At 38.4% G+C, this 21,740-nt stretch overlaps 1 protein-coding gene across 4 annotated transcripts in view; it reads right to left on the bottom strand.

Moving 5' to 3' along the window:
* The window catches only part of STOX2 (storkhead box 2), a 205,655-nt gene that overhangs the window by 25,037 nt on the left and 158,878 nt on the right, over positions 1 to 21,740 (bottom strand). For 2 of the 4 annotated variants that reach the window (XM_039541647.1, XM_039541643.1), the window contains one exon: positions 4,838 to 4,990. In XM_039541647.1, coding sequence (XP_039397581.1) covers positions 4,838 to 4,970 — 133 coding nt within the window. In that variant the 5' untranslated portion in view covers positions 4,971 to 4,990. Of the gene's footprint in view, positions 1 to 4,837; positions 4,991 to 8,977; positions 9,062 to 12,032; positions 12,147 to 12,488; positions 12,561 to 12,949; positions 13,244 to 21,740 lie in introns of those variants that run through there. The other 2 variants (XM_039541645.1, XM_039541646.1) reach the window with 2 other exon arrangements.

Here is a 21,740-nt window from a genome sequence, read left to right as displayed (position 1 = left end):
TTTTAAATCTGGTCAATAAACATAATGCAGGATTTCATAAACATCTTCTTGTACAATTCTAAGTTAGAATATTACAATATTCACAGTAGTAGTGCTCTCTCTTTAAAAAGAAAGACTGACAAAACATAATATACATAAATGTTTATTATTATTACAAACGTATTTCCCCAATACCAGTGTATAAGTTTATGAAAAATACATTTTAAATAGTGTTTAACTGGTGTTAAATCTTCTAAAATGATTTTCTCCTGAGCTGGCACTATGGCTTAACAAGGGATAAAAGAAACACTCTGATTGGCTCATGAAATACTAGTTTAAGATGTAGAGTGGTTGCTATGTGATATTATAAATAATTAGCATACCTTACTTCAGATATAGCTGTGGCCCAGATTTATGTCTGCACATTGGCTCAGCAAACTACAGGGCTAGTACGCAACTGTAAGATCCTGCACTGAAGAAAGAGGTTTATTTTTCCTCAGTCTGAGAATAGCAACTGTGGTTACGAAGTTTACACATGCCATAAAACCCAGGGAAGTACCTGTCTTTACAGCACAAGTGATCTTGTGACCACTGTAAAGATGGTACCTATGCCAACTGGAAGGGTTCTCCCCTTGGTTTAGGTCAGTGGCTCTCAACCTTTCCAGACTACTGTACCCCTTCCAGGAGTCTGATTTGTCTTGCATACCCCCAAGTTTCGTCTCACTTAAAAACTACTTGCTTACAAAATCAGACATAAAAATACAAAAGTGTCACAGCCACACTATTACTGAAATATTGCTCACTTTCTCATTTTTACCATATAATTATGAAATAAATCGATTGGAATATAAATATTGTACGTACATTTCAGTGTATAGCATATAGAGCAATATAAACAAGTCATTGTCTGGATGAAATTTTAATTTGTATTGACTTCGCTAGTGCTTTTTAAGTAGCCTGTTATAAAGCTAGGCAAATATCTAGATGAGTTGATGCACCCCCTGGAAGACATCTACGTATCCCCAGGGTACACATATCCCTGGTTGAGAACCACTGGTGTAGAACCACTCTGAGGAGAAGTAGCTAGGCCTACAGAAGACTTCTGTTTACCTAACGCTGTCTATACCAGGAATTGGTTGGCTTAGCTATGTCGCTCAGGGGGGTAGATTTTTCACACCCTTGAGTGATGTAGCTGGGTTGACCTAACTTGTTAGTGTAGGCCCTAGACATACAAATGTTCCTACATGATGAAAGACAAATTATTTGACAGTATAGAATTTAAAATTATGTACTCAGTAATGCTCTCCTCTCTCGTAGTTATTCACAATCCAACAGGGGAAGAGAAACTATTAATATATAAAAGGATATGAGATATTTTAAAACACCTATTGAGAAAACACTGATTCTCAAAAAGCTGGGACTCGTTAATTTTTATAAGGGATGAGGAGACAAATGGAAAGATCAGCCAGCACCAAGAGTGGTCCCCTTCATTGGATGATGTGGCTCTCCCTAAGAGAGCTAATACAGTGATATTCAATATTTTAATTATGTTATGACAGCAAGGGTGAAGGGAAAGGAGTTCCTTTTTAACAGCAAAGTAGGAGAATGGTGATGGGGAAAAAAACAAAACAAAAAAATAGTTTAGGACAATAAAGGCTGGAAGATTTTGTTTTTTAATTTGTTTTTTGGGGGGTGAGTGGGGGATGGGGTGGGAAATGCAAGATAGGCTTTTTCTTAATCTTAATCTTTCTAAAGACACATATTCTGTGCTGGAAAAAAGGGGGAAGCAGCAAGAGACTGTGCCAACTTGCCTGGGGATACTTGCAAGCACAGACTATAAAATATTCCAGCCCGCTGAATTATTTTTGTGTGTTTTTGTCTGAAAGGAACAGCAGAAATACCAAACCAAGCAATACTCATGTGCATAAGAAACTCAAGGGACGTATCTAATAATTTAGAATTTCAAGTATCTAATCAGGTTTTTGCTAAATGATATGGATTACAAGCTTCCTCCCAATGCTTCAGTCTTTGGAACCTTCCCTATACTTACTAATGTAGTGTTACCGAACGAAGTAAGCCTGACTTGGAGAAAATAACTGAGACAAACTATACTAGAACTAGAAGTGTGAACTTTGATTGCCCTCTCCACCTTATGCCCCACATAATGGATCATTAACTTTGCAGTATGCAGAGATCACTGGAGAAACTTTATAAATAAAACCACAGGCTGAGACAGAAAATTAGTGTTTACAAAATATACGGTACTTACTGTACTCTCTCCAGATATATCAGAGGGCAGAATTGAGCTTCCTTAAAGAACTCCAAGCACTGTAATTATTTGAATGGCAAATCTTTATTTTAGACATAGAAGAATATTCTGAATTTGGAACTCTTTTCAAAAATCTCAAGACTTACTATCAATCATAGTGAAAGTCCTACACACTATAAGGCTGCACAACTCCATATGCTCCGTTATCCTACAGTCTAAAAAAAACCAAACAAACCCCAAAACCAAAAACAGAGACATATATATCTAGCTGACTTCCAAAGCAGAGGAAGATATATATGTTTTTTTAATATAGAAATTTAAGTAATTAATCTTTACACCAGCGATAGGAGGTAGGTTAGTACTATCAACCTGTTTAAAGATGGGGAAACTGAGGCACAGAGTGACTAAACAACTTGCCCAAGGTCACTGAGCAAGCAAGCAGTAGAGCTGGGATTAGAACTCAGGAGTTCCTGATGGCCACAGCTGTCTCCATTCCTTTTATATTACACTGCCTAGAAATGCCTACATAGGGTGCCTTTTGCATCATTCGCCAACCCCAGATATAGACTGTTGGTATGGAGACGACATGCCCCAGCGCATTATTTTTAATATTTTTCTTTTTTTAAGTGTTACTGTGTCTGGGATATTTCCATGTCACCATTTTATAAAGAATTATTAGCATATACTGACATAAAAACCTGAATTTAACAGAAGAAAAATGCATTTTTATGAAAGACCATCAGCAAGACTGGTTATGCTAAAGTGGCTGAATCTATAGCTGCTAAAGACTTTTGGTCATCGTGGGGAGAGGTGTCAGCTCCAAGAGCAGACCTCCCGGCTTTTTAAACTATGGAGAGTGGAAAAGGTAGAAGGCAAGACCAGCACCAGAAGTCTGAAGGTCTATAAAAAAAAAAAAAAAAAAAAAACTACTGACCTCCTTTAGATTTAAACATAAGCCCACTGAGGCAGACACTAATATTCTTTATTATTTGTATCATGCCACAGCAGTTTTGTCAGCCTGTCCAAATTGGCTAGGAGGGCCACTAATTCAGTAGGTGGGAATCCTGTTCTTGGAGACGGAATGATTTTGCACATGTACATGAAATGATTGCATGAGGAATGGACAGTTCCTTTTGGTCTGTGATTAAGTAAATAAAACTCTAAATGACCTAGTAAAAGCCAACATGGAACCTTCCATGTGGAGTAAGTGCACTTAGTTCCTGACATACACTTTCTTCCTGACACATACTTTCTGTCCCATCATGCTCCCTTTCCAATTTTAGGGATTAAAAAGTTACAGTGCAATCCAGTGCCACATGTACATTGCTGATTAGCTTGTTTGTGCACATTTAAGTGCTATGGTAAGCAGGCTATTTAGGGGATATTTAAGGAGTAGCTGTACCTATCTCACTAAATACAACACTGGTCCCTAAGTGCTTTAAACTATGATCCTGCAGAAGTTTCAGATATTTCACAAGAAATATTGGACTAGCATATTCTGAAGTCAATTAAAAAACAGAAAAGAAAAAAATAGGCCAGAATATTATACTGATTTGTAAATGTTCAATATAACCTCTGTAAATTTCTTCAAATCCTTCACTGAGTTAGGAATCAACCCTATAAAGTTTAAATCATGTGAGCAACCCTCTTGAAGTGAACATGATTACCAGTGAGAGTAAGAATAACTCATGGCTGTAAGGGCTGCAGAATCAGGTATTAGGGTTTCTGTCGATTTTGCTTCAAATCTCAGTATTAATTGGAGCTGCCATCTACAACAGTGACTCTGGACAAGATTTGGGGGTCGTCGTGGATAACTAGCTGAACATGAGTTCTCAATGTGATGGTGCGGCCAAAAAAAGCAACCTTGGGATGCATAAACAGGGGAATCCTGAATAGGAGTAGAGAGGCTATTTTACCTCTGTATTTAGCATTGGTACGACCACTACTGGAATACCGTGTCCAGTTCAGATGTCCACAATTCAAGAAGGATGTTGATAAACTAGAGAGGGTTCAAAGAAGAGCCACGAGAATGATTAAAGGATTAGAAAATATGACTTGTAATGACACACTCAGAGTTTGATCTATTTAGCTTAACAAAGAGAAGGTTGGGGCTGACTTGATCACAGTCTAAGTACCTACCTGGGGAACAAATATATGATAATAGGCTCTTCAATCTAGCAGCCAACAATATAACACAAGCGAACATCTGGAAGTTGAAGCTAGACAAATTCAGACTGGAAATAGGGTATAATTTTTTAGACGTGTGGGTATTAACCACTGAAAGAATTTACCAAGGGTCACAGTGGAGTACCCATCCTGACAATTTTTAAAATAAAGATTGGATGTTTTTCTAAAAAATATGTTCTAGAAATTATTTTGGGGAAGTATATTTTACAGGAGGTCAGACTAGATAATCACAATGATCCCTTCTAGTTTTGGAATCCTTGAATAAGCAAAGTTGGTTATCTACCAAGCTTCCTTTTCTAAAGTAACAAAAATTGTAGCCAACCCTTTAGGAGGAAATCTTTGACAGTACTTAAAAAAAAAATCCAGGTTCATATGATTAGTAATACTTTAATGCATGGTTACCTGGGAAGCAGGTTGTTAGGTGTTCCATTAGTGCTTCTTGTGTGACTTGTTTTCGTGCAGAGTTCATTGCTGAGATGGCCAAGCAAAGGATTTCCCCAAGTGGAATAAACTGTGACTGACTGATGGGAGACATATTGATTGGTGAAACATCACCTGTAGAAAGACAGTAGACATTCAATGAAGGGTTTCATTTAAACGTTACTCACAGAACAAGTATACAGAGATGTGTCCGTTACAATGTACACAATTTTGTATAGTTTATATCACTCTTGTGATAAAACCTTCAAAATAAGAACCACAACTTAATAGAGAAGTCAAGGACAATACATTTTTGACATCGAGGGTGCACTAAAATATTCAGGGAATATTTTCAAAGAACGATCCAATACTTGAACCCACAAAAATTCATGCACACCCATTGCAGCTGCAGAACCCCAAGTTTGCATGTGCAAAGCAACAACTGTACACACAAGCACGAACTTGTGAATGCAATGGGTTCATACACATTTTTGTAGGCACAGCCACAACTCTCTTTTCAAATCCTGGTTGTATGGGTCATCTACAGTTTGTACTACAGAGAATTTTGTGTTTTTTTTTTAAATTGCAACAAAAATTAGAAAAAAAATTCTGGAAATTCTGATAATGAGCCATATTTTTAGTTTGCTGGCCAGCTGTATTATGCCCTCTGCTCAGTGGCACAAAGGCATCAACTACCTAAAGAGTTATGTTCAGAAGAGCTCCTTCCTTGGTTTGCAGATGTAATGACTTTGCATGACTGTAGATTAAAAAGACGAATTTTTAAGTTTTGTTGATGAAATATGAACAAGTACAGACTGTTGTGTTATCTGCTTTAGGTGAACTTTATTTTAACTTGCCAGGTTACTTATCCAATTAATTTTTCCCCTGAAGTCTTTAAAATATATTTTATTAGCCAATACTTTAAGAGTACTGAAAAACTTTTAAACTTAAAAGGTTACAGGATGAGAAACAATTTGATGAGATAAGTATACAGTACATTCACATTTAAAGTCTGCTCTTTATCTCCTGTTTCAGTGGTAATAGTTCCCAGATGGTCCCAAAAGTACAGCAGTACTTCCTACGTAACCAGTGAAAAAGCAGAAGGATTGGAGGTTTTCTTAACCGTAACAGAATACTAGATAGTAACAATGGGCTGAAGAGTTGGTGTTAGGATTCCAATCGGGTTTGCACTACGGTTCAGGTCACAGACTGATCAATCATCGGGTTGCAGGTTTAGATTAAATGGCTTTGAAACTTCACGAGCTGTTCTCATGAGATTTCAGCAAATCTGAACAACAACTAGAATGCAGTTTTGGATCAGATCAGAAACCAAACATATGGAAGTGGGTTCAAATCTATGAATTCAGATCCAACCCACTCCTGAAATTCAAAGGGATTATTAGATGTTCTGAGTGTGGCCCCATTAATTTTAATTGTCTTGTGTTTTACTAAGCAGATACAGTGTGCTCACACAGGGCTTGCAAATGGAAAATCAAATGCATCTAATCTTAAACAATACTCAGAATTGTTGCACTGAGTATTTTGTAAAAAAGTTTTCATAAGTGCTTTAGGTTAACCCTATGTGTAATCTTTATTTTTCAAATATGCCAGTTGCATATTCTGTTAGACATTAGGGACAGATGTGAACAGAGATGCATTAAGGATTTTAAAAAACACACATACTTTAAATCCACTTCCATATTTGTAAGTTTATTTGTGCTGCATCTCTCTGGAACACTATTGCCTACCACCTAAATAAGTCTCCATTCCGCAATTGGATACACACTGGCACAGCTTAGAACCTATACAGAGCCCCACTGCCTCCAGTTGGACTCCTTGGGAGTGCAAAGATCTGCTCCATGTATATTTGACTTCAGGACTGGAGCCTTGAATTAGAAGCTCTTTGGGACATTTTTATTTTACATGTCTGCAAAGTGATTGTAACATTACTAGATTACTATACAAAGTAATAACCAACAACAATCTGGAAAATGGTGGACATCTGATTAGGAAGAATAGTAGACAGGGTTACACATGACAGAAGGCAAAAGCAGGTAGGCGCAGCATTCCTAATCTTTTAAGAGGGGAAAAAAAACCTGAAGAGTTAATTATACTATTGTTAAGACAAACAAATATTTTACCTGTCAACAGGTAAAATTATTTATATAAACATATGAAGATAAAATCTTTAAAAATCAATGAGACATAAATATAAGAAAAAGTCAGTGTTCAAATGTATCTAGAGAATACTTAGTCCTGCCATGAGTGCAGGGGACTGGACTAAATGACCTCTCAAGGTCTCTTCCAGTCCTATGATTCTATCTACAAAAATGACATTGTATTGGAGAGAATACGACATTGCCCTAATAATTGGTCTCATACCTGAAAAGCATCAGAATTAGTGAGTACACGCACAAACATGTACACACACTCCAAAGGATTACAACTGAAATACGATATCTTCCTTTTTAAATAGGCCACTTAACCCGAGGAATCATTAGGGTTTAATAAATGATCCTTTACACTTTTTAATTAGTCTTCTGAAGGAAGAGATTGGATTCAGAATGTTGTGAATTGTTAATTTTCGGCTGGCTGCATACTAGTCATCAAGTAGTAAAGTTCTTTTTATTTTAGAAACACTTGGTGCTTCTTTTTTATGCAGAAATATCTGTGTACACTGTGCATGAGAAACTGTTTTGTAAAGTATGCAAAGTGCAGACGAGGCCCTGTAAGCCCCAATTTTCAAACGGCAAGTCTGCAAATATTGTTATAAAATTGTGAGCTTAATTTGCATAATTAGTTACCACTAAAGCATCTGGAAATTGGGTTTTTTATGTAAGCAAATCAGGTAAAATTTTCAACAGGAATCCATACACATTTTAAATTCAAAAGGAATGGCTGACATATATTAGTCTTGTAAAAGGCTATCATAATTCACTCCTTGCTAATTCCTTTGAGAGTTGGTTAACTTTGACAAGGCAACCCTCATTCATCTTCACTGCTGTCAGAATTAATTCTATAGTTAAACCTACAGATGCCAATAAACCATCTACTGGAGATAATTTGCAATTCTTCAAAAAGAGGAACAGAACATCTGTAAAACTTACAATAAACCTAGTGATAGAGAGCCACAGAGACCCACACTTATGGAGGTACTAATTTGCCAAGTTTTATCTTAAACACCCTTGGGCTTTGGGAAGTTCCAAGTACTCTGTGGTTGTAGTTAAGTGAAGACATTCCTTGATGCACAGCAACAGAAAGTATCTTGTGTTTACAATTTAATTTAATACATTAACACCAATTATATGTATAAATAGCATTTAGCCTTTAGAATACAAGACTTACAACAAATCTTTTTAGGAAAGATCTGTTTAAAAAAAAATCAAATATTCTTTTCCTAAAACTTTTTTTTTTTTTGGGTAGACCTCAACACTTTATAAAGGATTCAGCATATGGCTCCCATTAACTCAGACTGATGCTTGTTTCAAGCAGCTTTCCTTTGAAATCAAATTACTAGACTTGACTTTCAAATGTTTATGTTCAAAATTAAAAGGAAAACTGTGGAGCCCAGAAAGCAGCTTTCACCATCTGACTGTATGTTTTATTAAAATACCATCAGCACCTAGAAGTACTTGGTTTCAATTCCATTTCAGCTTCCAATGGAAAGAAACAACAGTTAAACTTTTTTTTTTAAAGAATTATAATAAAATTAAGTTTCCTGATATTTTCTTATGTACTTCATAAGCATTTTGAAAATGTCTAAGCACATAAGTAATTAATGGGATCTAGTCTCTCGTTGATGACAATGGGATTTACATAGATAATTACCCTTTTTAATGGCAGCTATTATTTAAAAATTAAAAGAGTCAGTTATAAGTAAAATAACCAGATGCTTAAATAGCATTTTTCTTCCATGGATCTCAAAGCACTTTACAGAGATGGATAAACAGTATTATTCCTACTTTACAGATGAGACACCACGGCACAAGGAGGTTAAGTGATTACCCCAGGTTACACACAATCAGTAACAGAGCTGGAAGTAAGAACCCATGCTTCAGTGTCCTATTCACCAGATTTGCTATACACCATTTAGTTCAGTATGTCTGAATCTCATCTGCTCACTTTAGTGCATCCGTACTAAAAAATATTTTTTTGTCAGTAATGACAAAACGTTATGAAAGAAACAGACTGCATTCTGCTCTATGCATTAACAACAGAACTGTCAGCTAAGTTCTGACAATAGAATCTTTATTACTGATTAAGCAGTTAGAAAGAACAGAGTTTGAATTCCAGCTCTCTCAGTTTGCAGGGACAGCAGTTAGAAAAATCATCTTTGACTTATAAATAGAGCCAATTCAATGCATCCATTGAGAGAGAAAAATATGAAAATACTACAATGTTTTTACAGAGTCACTTTTCAGAGTACAACCACACTTTATTAGAATTTATACACTTATTTCCTCACATATGGGGAAGAAACCCCCTAAGTGCACTTCTGCAGTGCAGTGAAATGTAAGAAGCCCAAATGTAACCAATTCCTCACCTTCTCCCTGTCACTCAAAGCTCTTTAATCTTTTGTGGTACAACAGTTTTCTCCAGATAAACTTTAAACATACGATTTTATTAAAAAGGAAATTTCGAGTTATGACATACAGCCCTTTCATGGTATCTAAATACCACAGGGAGGGTTCGCATTAGAAATGCCTTAGATAGATTTCCATGCCAACAGACTGATATCTTCAGCAGATGATTGTGACTTCATTATGGGATCAAGCAAAAAGAGAAGCTTGTTTGTGATAATGGAGAAAGCTTCTCTTCGAACAAAAGATCGCTAACAGCAGCAGCTGGGGACAGAAAATTACAGACAGAAGAACAAGCTCCTCATATAAATATTCTCTTTTCGAGCTTACCTAAAATCCCGTTTTGAAGGGACACATTTCCAAAATCACTTATTGTGAGCCTTACTGGTTAATACTGGTGGATAAACTGAACAAGTTATACATTTGACAGGGGTTGCAGCCTCATCCCTAAATTTCAAGGTGAGTTCAATCATATTATTTCCAGAATAGCCCACGTCATAGGCTAGCAAACAAACATTTTAAAAAAGCCAGTTCAAAACAACAATCTACAAGCGCATAGCAAATTGCCACTTTAGGCTATATGGCACCTTTTAACCAGATTAAACAATAGTGAGAACTGGAAGAACATGCAGCTTCTGATAGCATTAAAAATGCTAGAAACATTAGATCTATGATGTATTAATATATAAATGAACATATGAGTCAACAGTGTAACGCTGTTGCAAAAAAAAGCAAACAACATTCCGGGATGTATTAGCAGGAGTATTGTAAGCAAGACACAAGGAGTAATTCTTCCGCTCTACTCTGCACTGATTAGGCCTCAGCTGGAGTATTGTGTACAGTTCTGGGCGCCACATTTCAGGAAAGATGTGGACAAATTCGAGAAAGTCCAGAGAAGAGCAACAAAAATGATTAAAAGTCTAGAAAACATGACCTATGAGTGAAGATTGAAAAAATTGGGTTTGTTTAGTCTGGAGAAGAGAAAACTGAGAGGGGACATGATAATAGTTTTCAAGTACATAAAAGGTTGTTACAAGGAGGAGGGTGAAAAATTGTTTTTCATAATCTCTGAGGATAGGATAAGAAGCAATGGGCTTAAATTGCAGCAAGGGCGGTTTAGGTTGGACATTAGGAAAAACTTCCCAACTCTCAGAGTAGTTAAGTACTGAAATAAATTGCCTAGGGAGGTGGTGGAACCTCCGTCATTTAGGATTTTTAAGAGCCGCTTTGACAAACACCTGTCAGGGATAGTCTAGTAATACTTAGTCCTGCCCTGAGTGCAGGGGACTGGACTAGATGACCTCTCGAGGTCCCTTCCAGTCCTATGATTCTATATTTTACTGACCATGACTGAAATTTAAAAAAAAATTAGTTTGCCCAGTCCCAACTAAACATAAACAGCCATGATTGAGCCTTCCTTGTAAGTTGATTTATCTTTTTTTTAATCACATTTTCAGACTTACTTTACTGATATACACATAACATCAAAATGTGGTATCAAGAGAAGACTGCAACTCGATAAAAGGAAAATATTCTAGAAAACAAACAAGCAATTTACCCTGGTTTAAGAGAAGGCTAAACCTTATTTATGTTTTAAAAGAGCAACCCTAATAGTTGATAAAAATTCCACTGACTACGAAATAAAAAGTTATCCCTATGTCTCTAATCAGTTTCACAAACAATGATGGTATAGGCCTCTATATGCTTGCTAGCACAATGGAATCCTAGTCAATGACTGAGGTTTTTAGGGTGTCTGGTAATAAAATAATAATAATAATTATTATTATTATTCTTATAACAGCATCTTGCATGTATATTTGCTCACCAGCTAGCCAATTTCACACCACCGAAAATGTATCCACACCAAAACATACCTTCTTCTTATAGACATAAAAGCAACAAAGAATCCTGTGGCACCTTATAGACTAACAGACGTTTTGCAGCATGAGCTTTCGTGGGTGAATACCCACTTCTTCAGATGCAAGTGACATAAGATGCTGTTTCATAATTCAACTAATATTGCAAGAATGCAACTATACGATATGACCATTCAAACTATTTTTGGCCTTGGGAACTACACAGAAATCCCAATGCTGACCTACAGTATGACAAATATTTGCTTCATGTGTTAACATTCTTAGGGTAGCTTTTTGAATGCTGGTAGTGATTAACTCTGTTCCAAGCATGTAAAATGACCTATTCCATCCTTTGGACCTGATTAAAAATGACCCTACAGATGTAACATACCAAATTTCAGTTACTTTGTCAACATGTGCTGAAGTGCCCACAGTTGTCAGACTGGCGCACACACACACACACTCAACACATTGTGATCTAAATATTTCAATGTATTTTGCTCCATTCATTTACCATGGCCAGCTAATTCCGGACTCCCCAGCTATGCAATGCTATGATCACAAAGCTTCTATGAAAATCTATGGGACTGTCCCAGAGAATATCAGGAAATTCCTTTTTTATAAAATATATGTATATAGTGTGCTTTTAAAAAAATGCTACCCAAACAATTTTTTCAGTTTCTTTTTTCTGAATTACTATTTTATACTCTCAGCACACAATATGTTAAAAAGGGGATTTACCTGAACCCCTATGCTCCATTACAGTTCTATAGTAGCTGTGATGTCACAACATTGCCAGGGCATTACATCATAGTGGAATCTGGCTGGCTGCAGCAGAGATCAATGCCACAAGACCTGAATAAAAATAAAGCATGCTTTTAAATAATAATATGTTGAATGCTCATCTCTTACCAAAACTATTGGGGGCCTCCAGACCATAAATGCTAATGCATTACCTGTGCGGGTCATCTGTAAGGAATTCTATAATACTTGAATCTTCCCATAATTTTGTACGAGAGAGAGAGATACAAACATAGCTAAGAATGGGGGGGGGGGAATCTCTAAAGAGCTCTGCAAATATACCTCCTACTCAGTGTTATGAAAACACGTTTTCAAAAATCTCTCTTCTTTCACCCTATATTCATGGAACAGTTGGAATCACACTCTACCACCACCCCCTGTTTTGAAGGCACTCACAGTCTTAGTAAAGCAACTCTCCACTGCAATGCCTCAGGATTCTGCAGTGTCACTCCTCTTCTGCCTGGTTCTCTGCAAAGTGAAGTCATAGGAATGGATCAGCCAACCTGCCTTTGCACTACCCTGCCCAGAATCCTTTGTGAACTGAAATGAGTCATCGTTCTGAGAAAAGCTACAGTACGATGTTCCAAGGTTTCTCCGTATGTCTGTGCATGCTTCTTTGTCTTTGCAACGGGATGTTGCTGTTTTTGTAACAGTGCCTCGCTGCACTGTACAAGAGTAACAAACCAGTATCCTTACCAAGAGGGCAAAAAAAGCCACTTACATGCATTAGCAGAGACAAGTTAAAGCTTTAACTCCTAGACAAGCTACAAAATTTACATCTAGCAGCATCATACAGACACATACATACACACAACATTTATTTCTAAAATCATATGCAATTTAGCTCACACACTTACCCGTGTTTACTATAATCACAAAAAAGATTTGCTTTCCTTTTCCATGTCTGGAGAAAGCTGCAGACCTATGTGTAAAACAGATGGTTCTATTGTACACTGGATCAAAGTTGTGCAGCTGTGAACTGTTCGTCAAAAATTCACATTGGGGAACAAGTCCTTTCAAGCTTACGTCTTGTCATCCCATTCACCAGCTAGGTTCACAATAAAGCGAGCCCTGAAATCATGCCAACGAGCCAGCAGAAATCGTCAAACTGCTCCAAGTGCCGAGAGCCAGCGGAGCTGCTGCTGCTTCTGCTGACAAAGAAGGTAACGTTCAGAATGAGGTCACTGTGTCAACATCTCACTCTCAATGTGAGGCTTCTGTTTGCTCGGTAAGTGCAGGCTAACTTAGGCTGTTTGGGGTGGAGAAGGATGAATTTATTAGCTTTGAAGAAATGTTTTAATTTGGGGGAAATTTTATATCCAACTGTGATTTGTCAAAGAGACAGAAACAATGCACAGGAAGCAGAAAAAACAAAACAAAGGCATTTTGATATGGGTTTTTCTTTAAAGGCGTATTTTATTCTGCATAGAATACAGTGCCCTCACTTTAAAAGTACTTAGACTCACAGGTCCATAAAATCCTGTAACACTACTCCTTGATCGTCATCAGACCTCATCTACACTGCAGTTACAACTATGAAAGGTAACAGTACAAGACCAAGGTTAAGGCCTTATCTCAACTAGGAAAACAGGTGTTTGGATATTGTCTGAGTTAGCCACGTAAAGGTAGCTTATCCCATTGTAGATTCAGTTGAACACCTTTAAAATCATATTAGCTGATTTGGCTTAATGATGCTAAGGCCTACCCTGACCAACTAACAATTTTAAAGGCATTAAACCAAATCTGCAGTAGATGCCTACTGGTTCTCCCAATGGGATTAGCTACCTAGAAGTAGAGAATTCGATCAACCAACCAACCAAACCAAACATACTTTTCCTAGTCTTGTCAAAGCTCTATACTGCAAATTGTTGTAACCACTGTACCAGCTCATGTGACAACTGTGGGGTAAACTGGATGTCTTGACACAACTGTAACTATAATGAAGCAGGCGCGTCAGAAGGTATTTGAAGCTCTAAGAACTATATTTTTGCCATACTTACAGCCAGTAATTTTATACAAAAAAATCATATCCTGTGGTACTTAGCCAGGAAAACATCCATTGATTTTAAGAGACTTTTGCCTACTCAAGGGCTGCGGAATCAAGCTCAAAGGTTCTAAAAGACAAATGAATCCACCATGGCAAATTGAATTAAACAGGTCTCCCAGAATCTTCCTGAAGAAATCTCTGCAGTTAATCTATCAGATCCACATCTATTTTCTAATAAATTCTCTTCATGTTTCTGAAAAGAAAAGCTTACTGTTGGCAGTCTTAGAATGGAATTATAGCAGGACATACTGTAACAAAAAACAAACAACCAGAGACTTTTCCTCTACTTTTTTTTTCTTTTAAAACACAAATTACTATTTCAATAGTTGAAATGGACTGAAGTTGAAGAACAAGCCAGGATTTCCACCATCAGTGATATTATTGAAGCATGAGCTAAGAAAAGGAAAGTCCACGCAAAATAATATCAACTGAAGTCCAAACTAGTGAAGTGGTTCAATTATCATGCTCCTCCCTCTCCACACACACAGGACAAAGTGATAAGCATTCAGTAATAGCAGCAACAGCTGACAGTATGTATTAAATTGCCATTGTATGGCCGTCTGCCATATCCGACAATGACATCTCATGTTTTCTATTATGGCTGTATAGTCAGATCTGTAAGGAGCAAAGGTTGTGAACAGATGTCACATAGGAATGTGTAGGCTCCCACTGAAGATTTGTCATGACACTTGGCCCTTTTTTCAATCAGTTTTTCTTGTCTATCATTCTCAAAGAGTTTACTACTTTTATTGATAGTTGCTCTCCATTCAGGTCTGTCCGTGGTAACGTCTTCAAAGTTTTCATGAGTTCAGATTCTGTTTAAGGGTATCTTTGAAACATTTATGTTGACCAACCTTCCTGCACATTCTGAGTTTCAGCTCACCATAGAGGACTTTTTTCGGGAGTGTATCATCATCCATTCCGGTAACGTGACCCGTCCATCTAAGCTGAGCTTTGATAATCATTGCCTCAATGCTGGTTGGTGGTGTTTTTTCAAGGATGTTAATGTTTGACAAATTGTCTTGCCAGAGGAACTTCAGAATAGAACGAAGACAGCACACACGAAATTTTTCAAACTGCTTGATGTGTCTGAAGTGAACGGTTTACATTTCACATCTGCAGAAAAGGGATGCTATCGCTGCTACACTGTATATCATCCATTTTGTTGACTGTCCAATGATATGCTGGTTGCATATCTTGTGGCAAAGGCTTCCAAAAGCCTGGCTTGCCTTTTGTATTCTGTTTGATATTTCATGATCTCACTTGAAACAGTACTGCCAAGGTATGTAAAGCAACTGACATTCTTTAGTTTTGTAACATCAGTGCTGATATGTGTCTCAGTGGTGGTGATTGATAGGACTGTTTGGAAGAAGACATCAGTTTTTTTCCAGGCTGGTGGTGAGTTTAAACTGGTTAGTTGCCTCTGGGACCATGTGAAGAATAAACTTTAGGTCGCTTTCACTATGACTAGATGGAGCACAATCATCCCTAAAAAGGCCTTCACACACGAGTTCATCACGGATTTTTGTCTTTGCAGTAAGCCTTCAGAAACTAAAGAGAGTTCCATCAGTTCAGTTCCTTATGTATATGCCCTTTTGAAGGCTGTCAATTGCATAATTCAGAACGGCTACAAAGAGTCTAAAGAAGATTGATTCTAGCACACAGCCTTGTTTCACCCCATTGTACATGGAGAATGGGTTAGAGAGGCCACCATCTGAGACTACTTGACCAGCCCTGTCTTCATGGAATTGACATATGATGTTAAAAAAATGTATCTCCTCCCTGATGGTAACCACCTACTCACATAAGATGGAGCCTAAAGAAAAGAGCCCTTTGTTGATCTTTACCCTAACTTGTATAACACATCCTCCCAGCCACGGCTCTGAGACTTTTACAGCCTTTATCACTGCCCTTCTATCACTAGAGGAAACTCAGAGAAGAAAAGGAATATGTTGGACTGCACAAAGAGGAGAAAAATTAAAAATTAAAAATCAGTGAACTATGATGGGGAGATTACTACCTTGGTCACCTCATCCCTAGAGGGATGCTGCCTGATACATCATAACCCCTACATGCCCCCTCTTCCTTCCAGCATAAACCCAAGTCTCTCCCACCCACAGCCTCCTTATCTCCAGTTTGTTCCTGGACCCTGAGTTTCATTCAGGGCTTTGGAGCAGAGCCCGGAGCAGCTCCGGGGCAGTGGAGCTGCAGGTTTTTGCCTGGAGCTTGCTCCGGAGCCGGAGCACAGCTCCAAAGCCCTGGTTTCATTACTTGCTGCTAAGCTCTCCCACTGAAGACAACTATCAGTAGCTGATATTAATATCTGATATGCTCTGATAGCTACTATTTCATATCCAATAACTCTGGAAAAACATCCTTACTTATTACATATCCAAAACGTGCCACGCAAACAAAGGAAAAATAATCACCAATCCTACCTAACACAAGGCAAAAAAACAACCGATGCCTCACTCACTAACGGTAACAACCTGGAATCATCTGAAATGCCGAGGCACCAAGTTGTTAGTCTTAAATAGCAGAGTCTGACAAAGAAAGAAGGCACTTCTAGAAATGATTATCATCTCTTCTGTGTTTCCTTGATCTCTAAGGGTCTGTCCTCACAGCAAAGAAAAACCCACAGCTGGCCTAAGATTGCCAACCCTCCGGGATTGTTCTGGAGTCTCCAGGAATTAAAGATTAACCTTTAATTAAAGATTGCCATGTGATGAAACCTCCAGGAATATGTACAACCAAAACTGGCAACCCTAGGGAGGCCATACCATCAGATTCGGGGTCGCACCAACTGACTCAGGCTCACAGGGCTCAGACTGCGGGGCTGTTTCATTGCAGGGCAGATGTCCGAGTTTGGGCTAGAGCCCAGGCTCTAGGACCCTGCAGGATGGGAGGGTCCCAGAGCTCAAGCTCCAGTCCGAGCCCAGAAGTCTACGCAGCAATGAAACAGCCCCGGCCACAGCCCAAGCCCGAATTGGCTGGCATGGGCCAGTTGCGGGTTTTTCTTTGTTGTGTAGACATACCCTAATAGCTGCTTCTCCAAACTGTAGATCATTGACAAGAACTAAGGAAGAGCTATTACAAAATATCCAAGGAATCCTCTAACAGTGTCCTCAACTTCGATGGTAGAGAAAGGGGGTGATCTGCATCGCTCAACAATGACCTCTAAGGAGCGCTAAGCAACAGTGCTGTTCATCTCCAAAAATAATTCTGTCCATTTCTTTCAGTTGACAAAAAATGCAAGGGAAGAGGGTCAGGGGAATCATCTGAACTCTGGAGAGAGTGAAGTGGGAGAGGGAGAGAAAGCAACACCAATAGAAAACAACCACTAATCTATACTATGCCAGGATGTTTCAGAGCAGAAGTTTTATAAAGTACAACAAAAATATCCTTTTGCGAAAAATTTTGGAAACAAACTTCAACTAAACCATTGCAATAAAATGTGTGAGCTAGCTTAGCCACACACTGTTCAGTGTCTAAGGTATTTCCACTTTGGTTTAGACAGAACAGATTTTCAGTGCAGCTGGGGATGTTGTAACTAACAGAAAAGCAAGCCTGATAGTGATTAAAATTCCTAAAGGTGAGTGGTGCCCCTGAATTATCAGGGAGAGGGCCCAAATGAAAGACCAGTGCACTTCCATTTCTAATGACAGTGATAAATGGGAGAATTTTCAGCCAAAAGATGGGGCTGCAGTAGCTATAGCTTTAAAAACAAATAATGATGACTGGTGAATAACTTCAATTCAAAAGGAGAGTCTGCTACACACAGTGAAAAGGATCCCCTTAACGTGCGTCCCATGGCACCATAGCAGACTTTAACAGCCTAGTCTTTCCTACATCGGAGAGAAGTGATGAAAGAGCCAGGCATGGAATCAACTAAAATAGAGCCAAAGTGGTTTAAAAAAAATAAAAAAGGTTAGACACTCCAAAGACTTAGCAGTCAAGAGTTTATTAGGTCTTTTTTTCCCCCTCTGGGTGGAAGGAATAATTTTCATTTTGTCTGGAACTGATGCAAGAAGGAAGGGAGAAGAGCACTATAACAGTTAGGGAAGCAATTCTGATAAATTACACTAAGGATTAGCTAATCTAGCATATTCTGCACATATGGTCTACTGTTAGAGGAGGCAGGTCCACTGCTCATGTTATCTTGTGACACATTAAAATTCCTCCATTTAAGATACCCAGAGGCTTGAATCAATGACTGGACCGTGAACACAAGAAATGCTGTACTAGAACGGATCAATGGCTCACCTACCCCAGCAGGCCTTCTCTGATGGTGGCCAAGCTCTCACAGAGGAAAATGGAAAAAAAAAACCAAAATGCACCTGGCTGACTGTGCTATAATGCACCATCAGAGGAAATGCCTTCCTGACCCCAATTAGGGATAAGTTCATTCCCTGAAGATCCTCAAGGATAAGGAGCCCTTGTAATTTTTATCCCAAGTAATGAGTATATAAAAATGGCATAGTATTATAAATACAAACACCAATGTGGGAACCTTCAAAGCAAAAAATGGGTGTATTAGAATGCCTGGCATTAGGAAGAGAGCAACATAAAAAAGACATTTCTCCTGGGAAGATTCCACAGCATACAGTAAGTCCTGCCTACCAGCTATACAGAAAAGACAGGTTACTCTTACTGAGTTGAGAGAATATTTCTGGGTGGAGAACACCATCACACAGAGCCTGTATGATACAAATACCAGCTCATGAGAGAAAAAATAAACTCATGAGGGTTATATTTTTGGCCCCCTGGATCAGTAAGATCATAGTGAAGTCAGAATGTTGACAAGGATCAGAGAACACATACAGCAAATTTATATTAGAACAGTAATAATAGGTACTTCCAGCTAATATAAAGTGGTTGTATGCCACAGCGGAACATGGTTGGAAGAACAACCTCTTGATCTAAATATATATATATATATATATATATATATATATATTCTTGAACATCTTATTCTCAAGCATAAAATAGGAAAGGCTACTGTTGATTTACACCTAAGTAACACATAAAAATTGGTTCAGGAAGTAGTGTGTGGAACCACTAAGAGATAGTAACCATAACAGTAACCATATAATTAACATGATCAGCATTCTCACAATGGAACATAATCAGTGGCAGTGTTAATCCCCTAGACTTGATTGTACCTTTAAAACTCAGAACCTGCACAGTGCCTTTCAGCAGCTCAGTACAGCATTGATTATACACAACCTTGTTTGAGGGTGCAATAAATGTACCTGGACAGCCCTTTTGGGAGATTAGAACTGGTGTGGGTGCTAGCCTTCTGAAAGTCCTGGAACTGGGTCTAACTCTGATGCTGGGGTGCAATGGCCTCGTGAAGTTTCCTTGTGCCATCTATCCCCTTACCAATGCAGTACCCAGTAATAAACTGGCATGTAGAATTAAACTGGAGGTTGCGTAAAAGGAATTTATTCATAATCCAGAACATACAAATGAAATAAAAGAAAGAAAACGGAGAAAATATATGGTATGACTAAATGGTAAAGCAGAAGGGCTTATTTGGGCCAAATGAATTCCTTTTAAAAATGGGAAATCCAGCAAAAGTCATGCTACTAGAATGGAAGATAGACAGGTAAGACCAACGGTTAAGAAGGCTAAGCCCTGGTCTACACTGGGGGGTGGGGAGGGGGAGGATCGATCTAAATTACGCAATTTCAGCTACGTGAATAACATAGCTGAAGTCGACGTATGTAGATTGACTTACTGTGGTGTCTTCACCGCGGTGAGTCGACTGCTGCCACTCCCCCGTCAACTCTGCCTGCGCCTCTCGCAGTGGTGGAGTACAAGAGTCGACGGAAGAGCGCTCGGGGGTCGATTTATCGCATCTAGACTAGATGTGATAAATCTATCTCCGCTGGCTCAATCGCTGCCCACCAATCCGGTGGGTAGTGTAGACATACCCTAAGGGAGAATTTGAAGATTAACCAAATAAGAAGACAACATAATTTTAGTTCCTCAGAAGTAGGAAAGCTGTGAAAGGCTGGGAGTCCACTAGATTACTGGGTTTTGGTGAAGCAGAAGGAAGGCAGGTTTGAGTGGAGTAAAAAGCTACTTTGTGGGGGCAGAAAGCTAATCTACATGCACTGCCTGTGCATGTAGTGGGTGCTTTTGTTTTGTTTTCTTTTTGCCCTTATGCACTAGTCTGACCTTCACCCTCCAAATAGCTTATGGCTGCATCACTGCCATATAAAAGATTCAATAAAAGCCTCAGTTAAAAGCCTGACAGAACAATGTGCCTTGTACTACACCCTGAAGCTCAAACTCTAGTGCTAACGAACCGCCAGAGGGAGCATTTTCGATAGGCAAGTCATTCTCATGAAAATGCCGAGCTGCTGCTCCTAGCGAGTATTCGTTCTTCACTGACTTTCAATTAGTTCTTATATGCTTTGGAGGGGCTTGAAGGAAGAGTGTTTCAAAAGAAAATATCCAAACTGCTCCCCCCAGTGACTTATTCCCAAGTGTCACAATGCAAGATCAAAACTAGTTCAGGAGAATTTTCCAGGAAAACTAAAGAAACAAACAGCATGCATATTAATAATCAGTTATTCAATACCATTACATTTAGACAGCATGCAAAGGGTTCAACAGTTTGTATAAACATCCAGACAGCAATGGAACAAACCCTCAAGATAGTCTGTTGTAACAAGACATCACCAAGGCTGCCTTTAAAAGTCCACTGATTCATATTTATTAAAAACTCTTCCAAAGAATGAAGGTGTTCTCCAAAACGATCTGAAAGGGTTGGAGAAACACAATAAGAGGTCTTTTCACAATTATTACTGAGATTAAGCCAAGTATCTCAGTAAAGCAATATCCTCAGGATAATTAGCTGTAAATCTTTGTAATAACTGTTTTAATAATAAACGACTCCACAAAGGTTTGGAACAACTAGTTAAGAATCCATGGTGCTGCTTTCTTGTGAGGCAACAGGAAAGTTTGAAGATCTGAGAATTCCAGTCACAGAGACTATAAAAGGTCCCTATGCATTACTGCCCCAAACAGAAAACAAAGTACTAGTTTCTGGCTATGACACCTGTAACTGAGCACTGAAAATTCATTGGGCTTGTTCTTAACAAATAAACAAACTGGCTTAAAAGTTTCACTGCATGTGTGCTATCGCTACCTTTCATTTAGGCCTCATTACTGATGGAAAAGTGCATGAGAATTTCCCCTGAGATTGTCAACCGCTACTAACTGATCAGCACAGTCTTGATTTCAATTTGGAAGGGACTGAACATGCATACAATTATTTTACAATGTATATTTCCTAAAATACAAAAAAATCTTCAGAAACCCAGTCAGTCCCCCTAAACATCAGAGGCAAATGTGTTCATAATAGGACTCTCACTTTTTGGAAACTATAAGCTGTCAGTCAGCCTTAGCAGCACATTTTGGCTAAGGAACGCCATCCACCAATTTACTAGTTTCATTTGAGGCTACTGGGGATTAAAGCAAAAAACATTAGCATACCTGTCACTGTTGCCTCATGACAATGATCTACCAAAAGCATAAGACACTAACATCAATCATAAGAATTGATCCACCCTGAAGCTGTACTTTAGCTT

The sequence above is a fragment of the Mauremys reevesii genome, linkage group 5, assembly GCF_016161935.1.
Source record: "Mauremys reevesii isolate NIE-2019 linkage group 5, ASM1616193v1, whole genome shotgun sequence".
Taxonomy (NCBI): Eukaryota; Metazoa; Chordata; order Testudines; family Geoemydidae; genus Mauremys; species Mauremys reevesii.
Note: the sequence above shows the minus strand (reverse complement) of the source record. Positions and strands in the feature narration are given on the sequence as shown.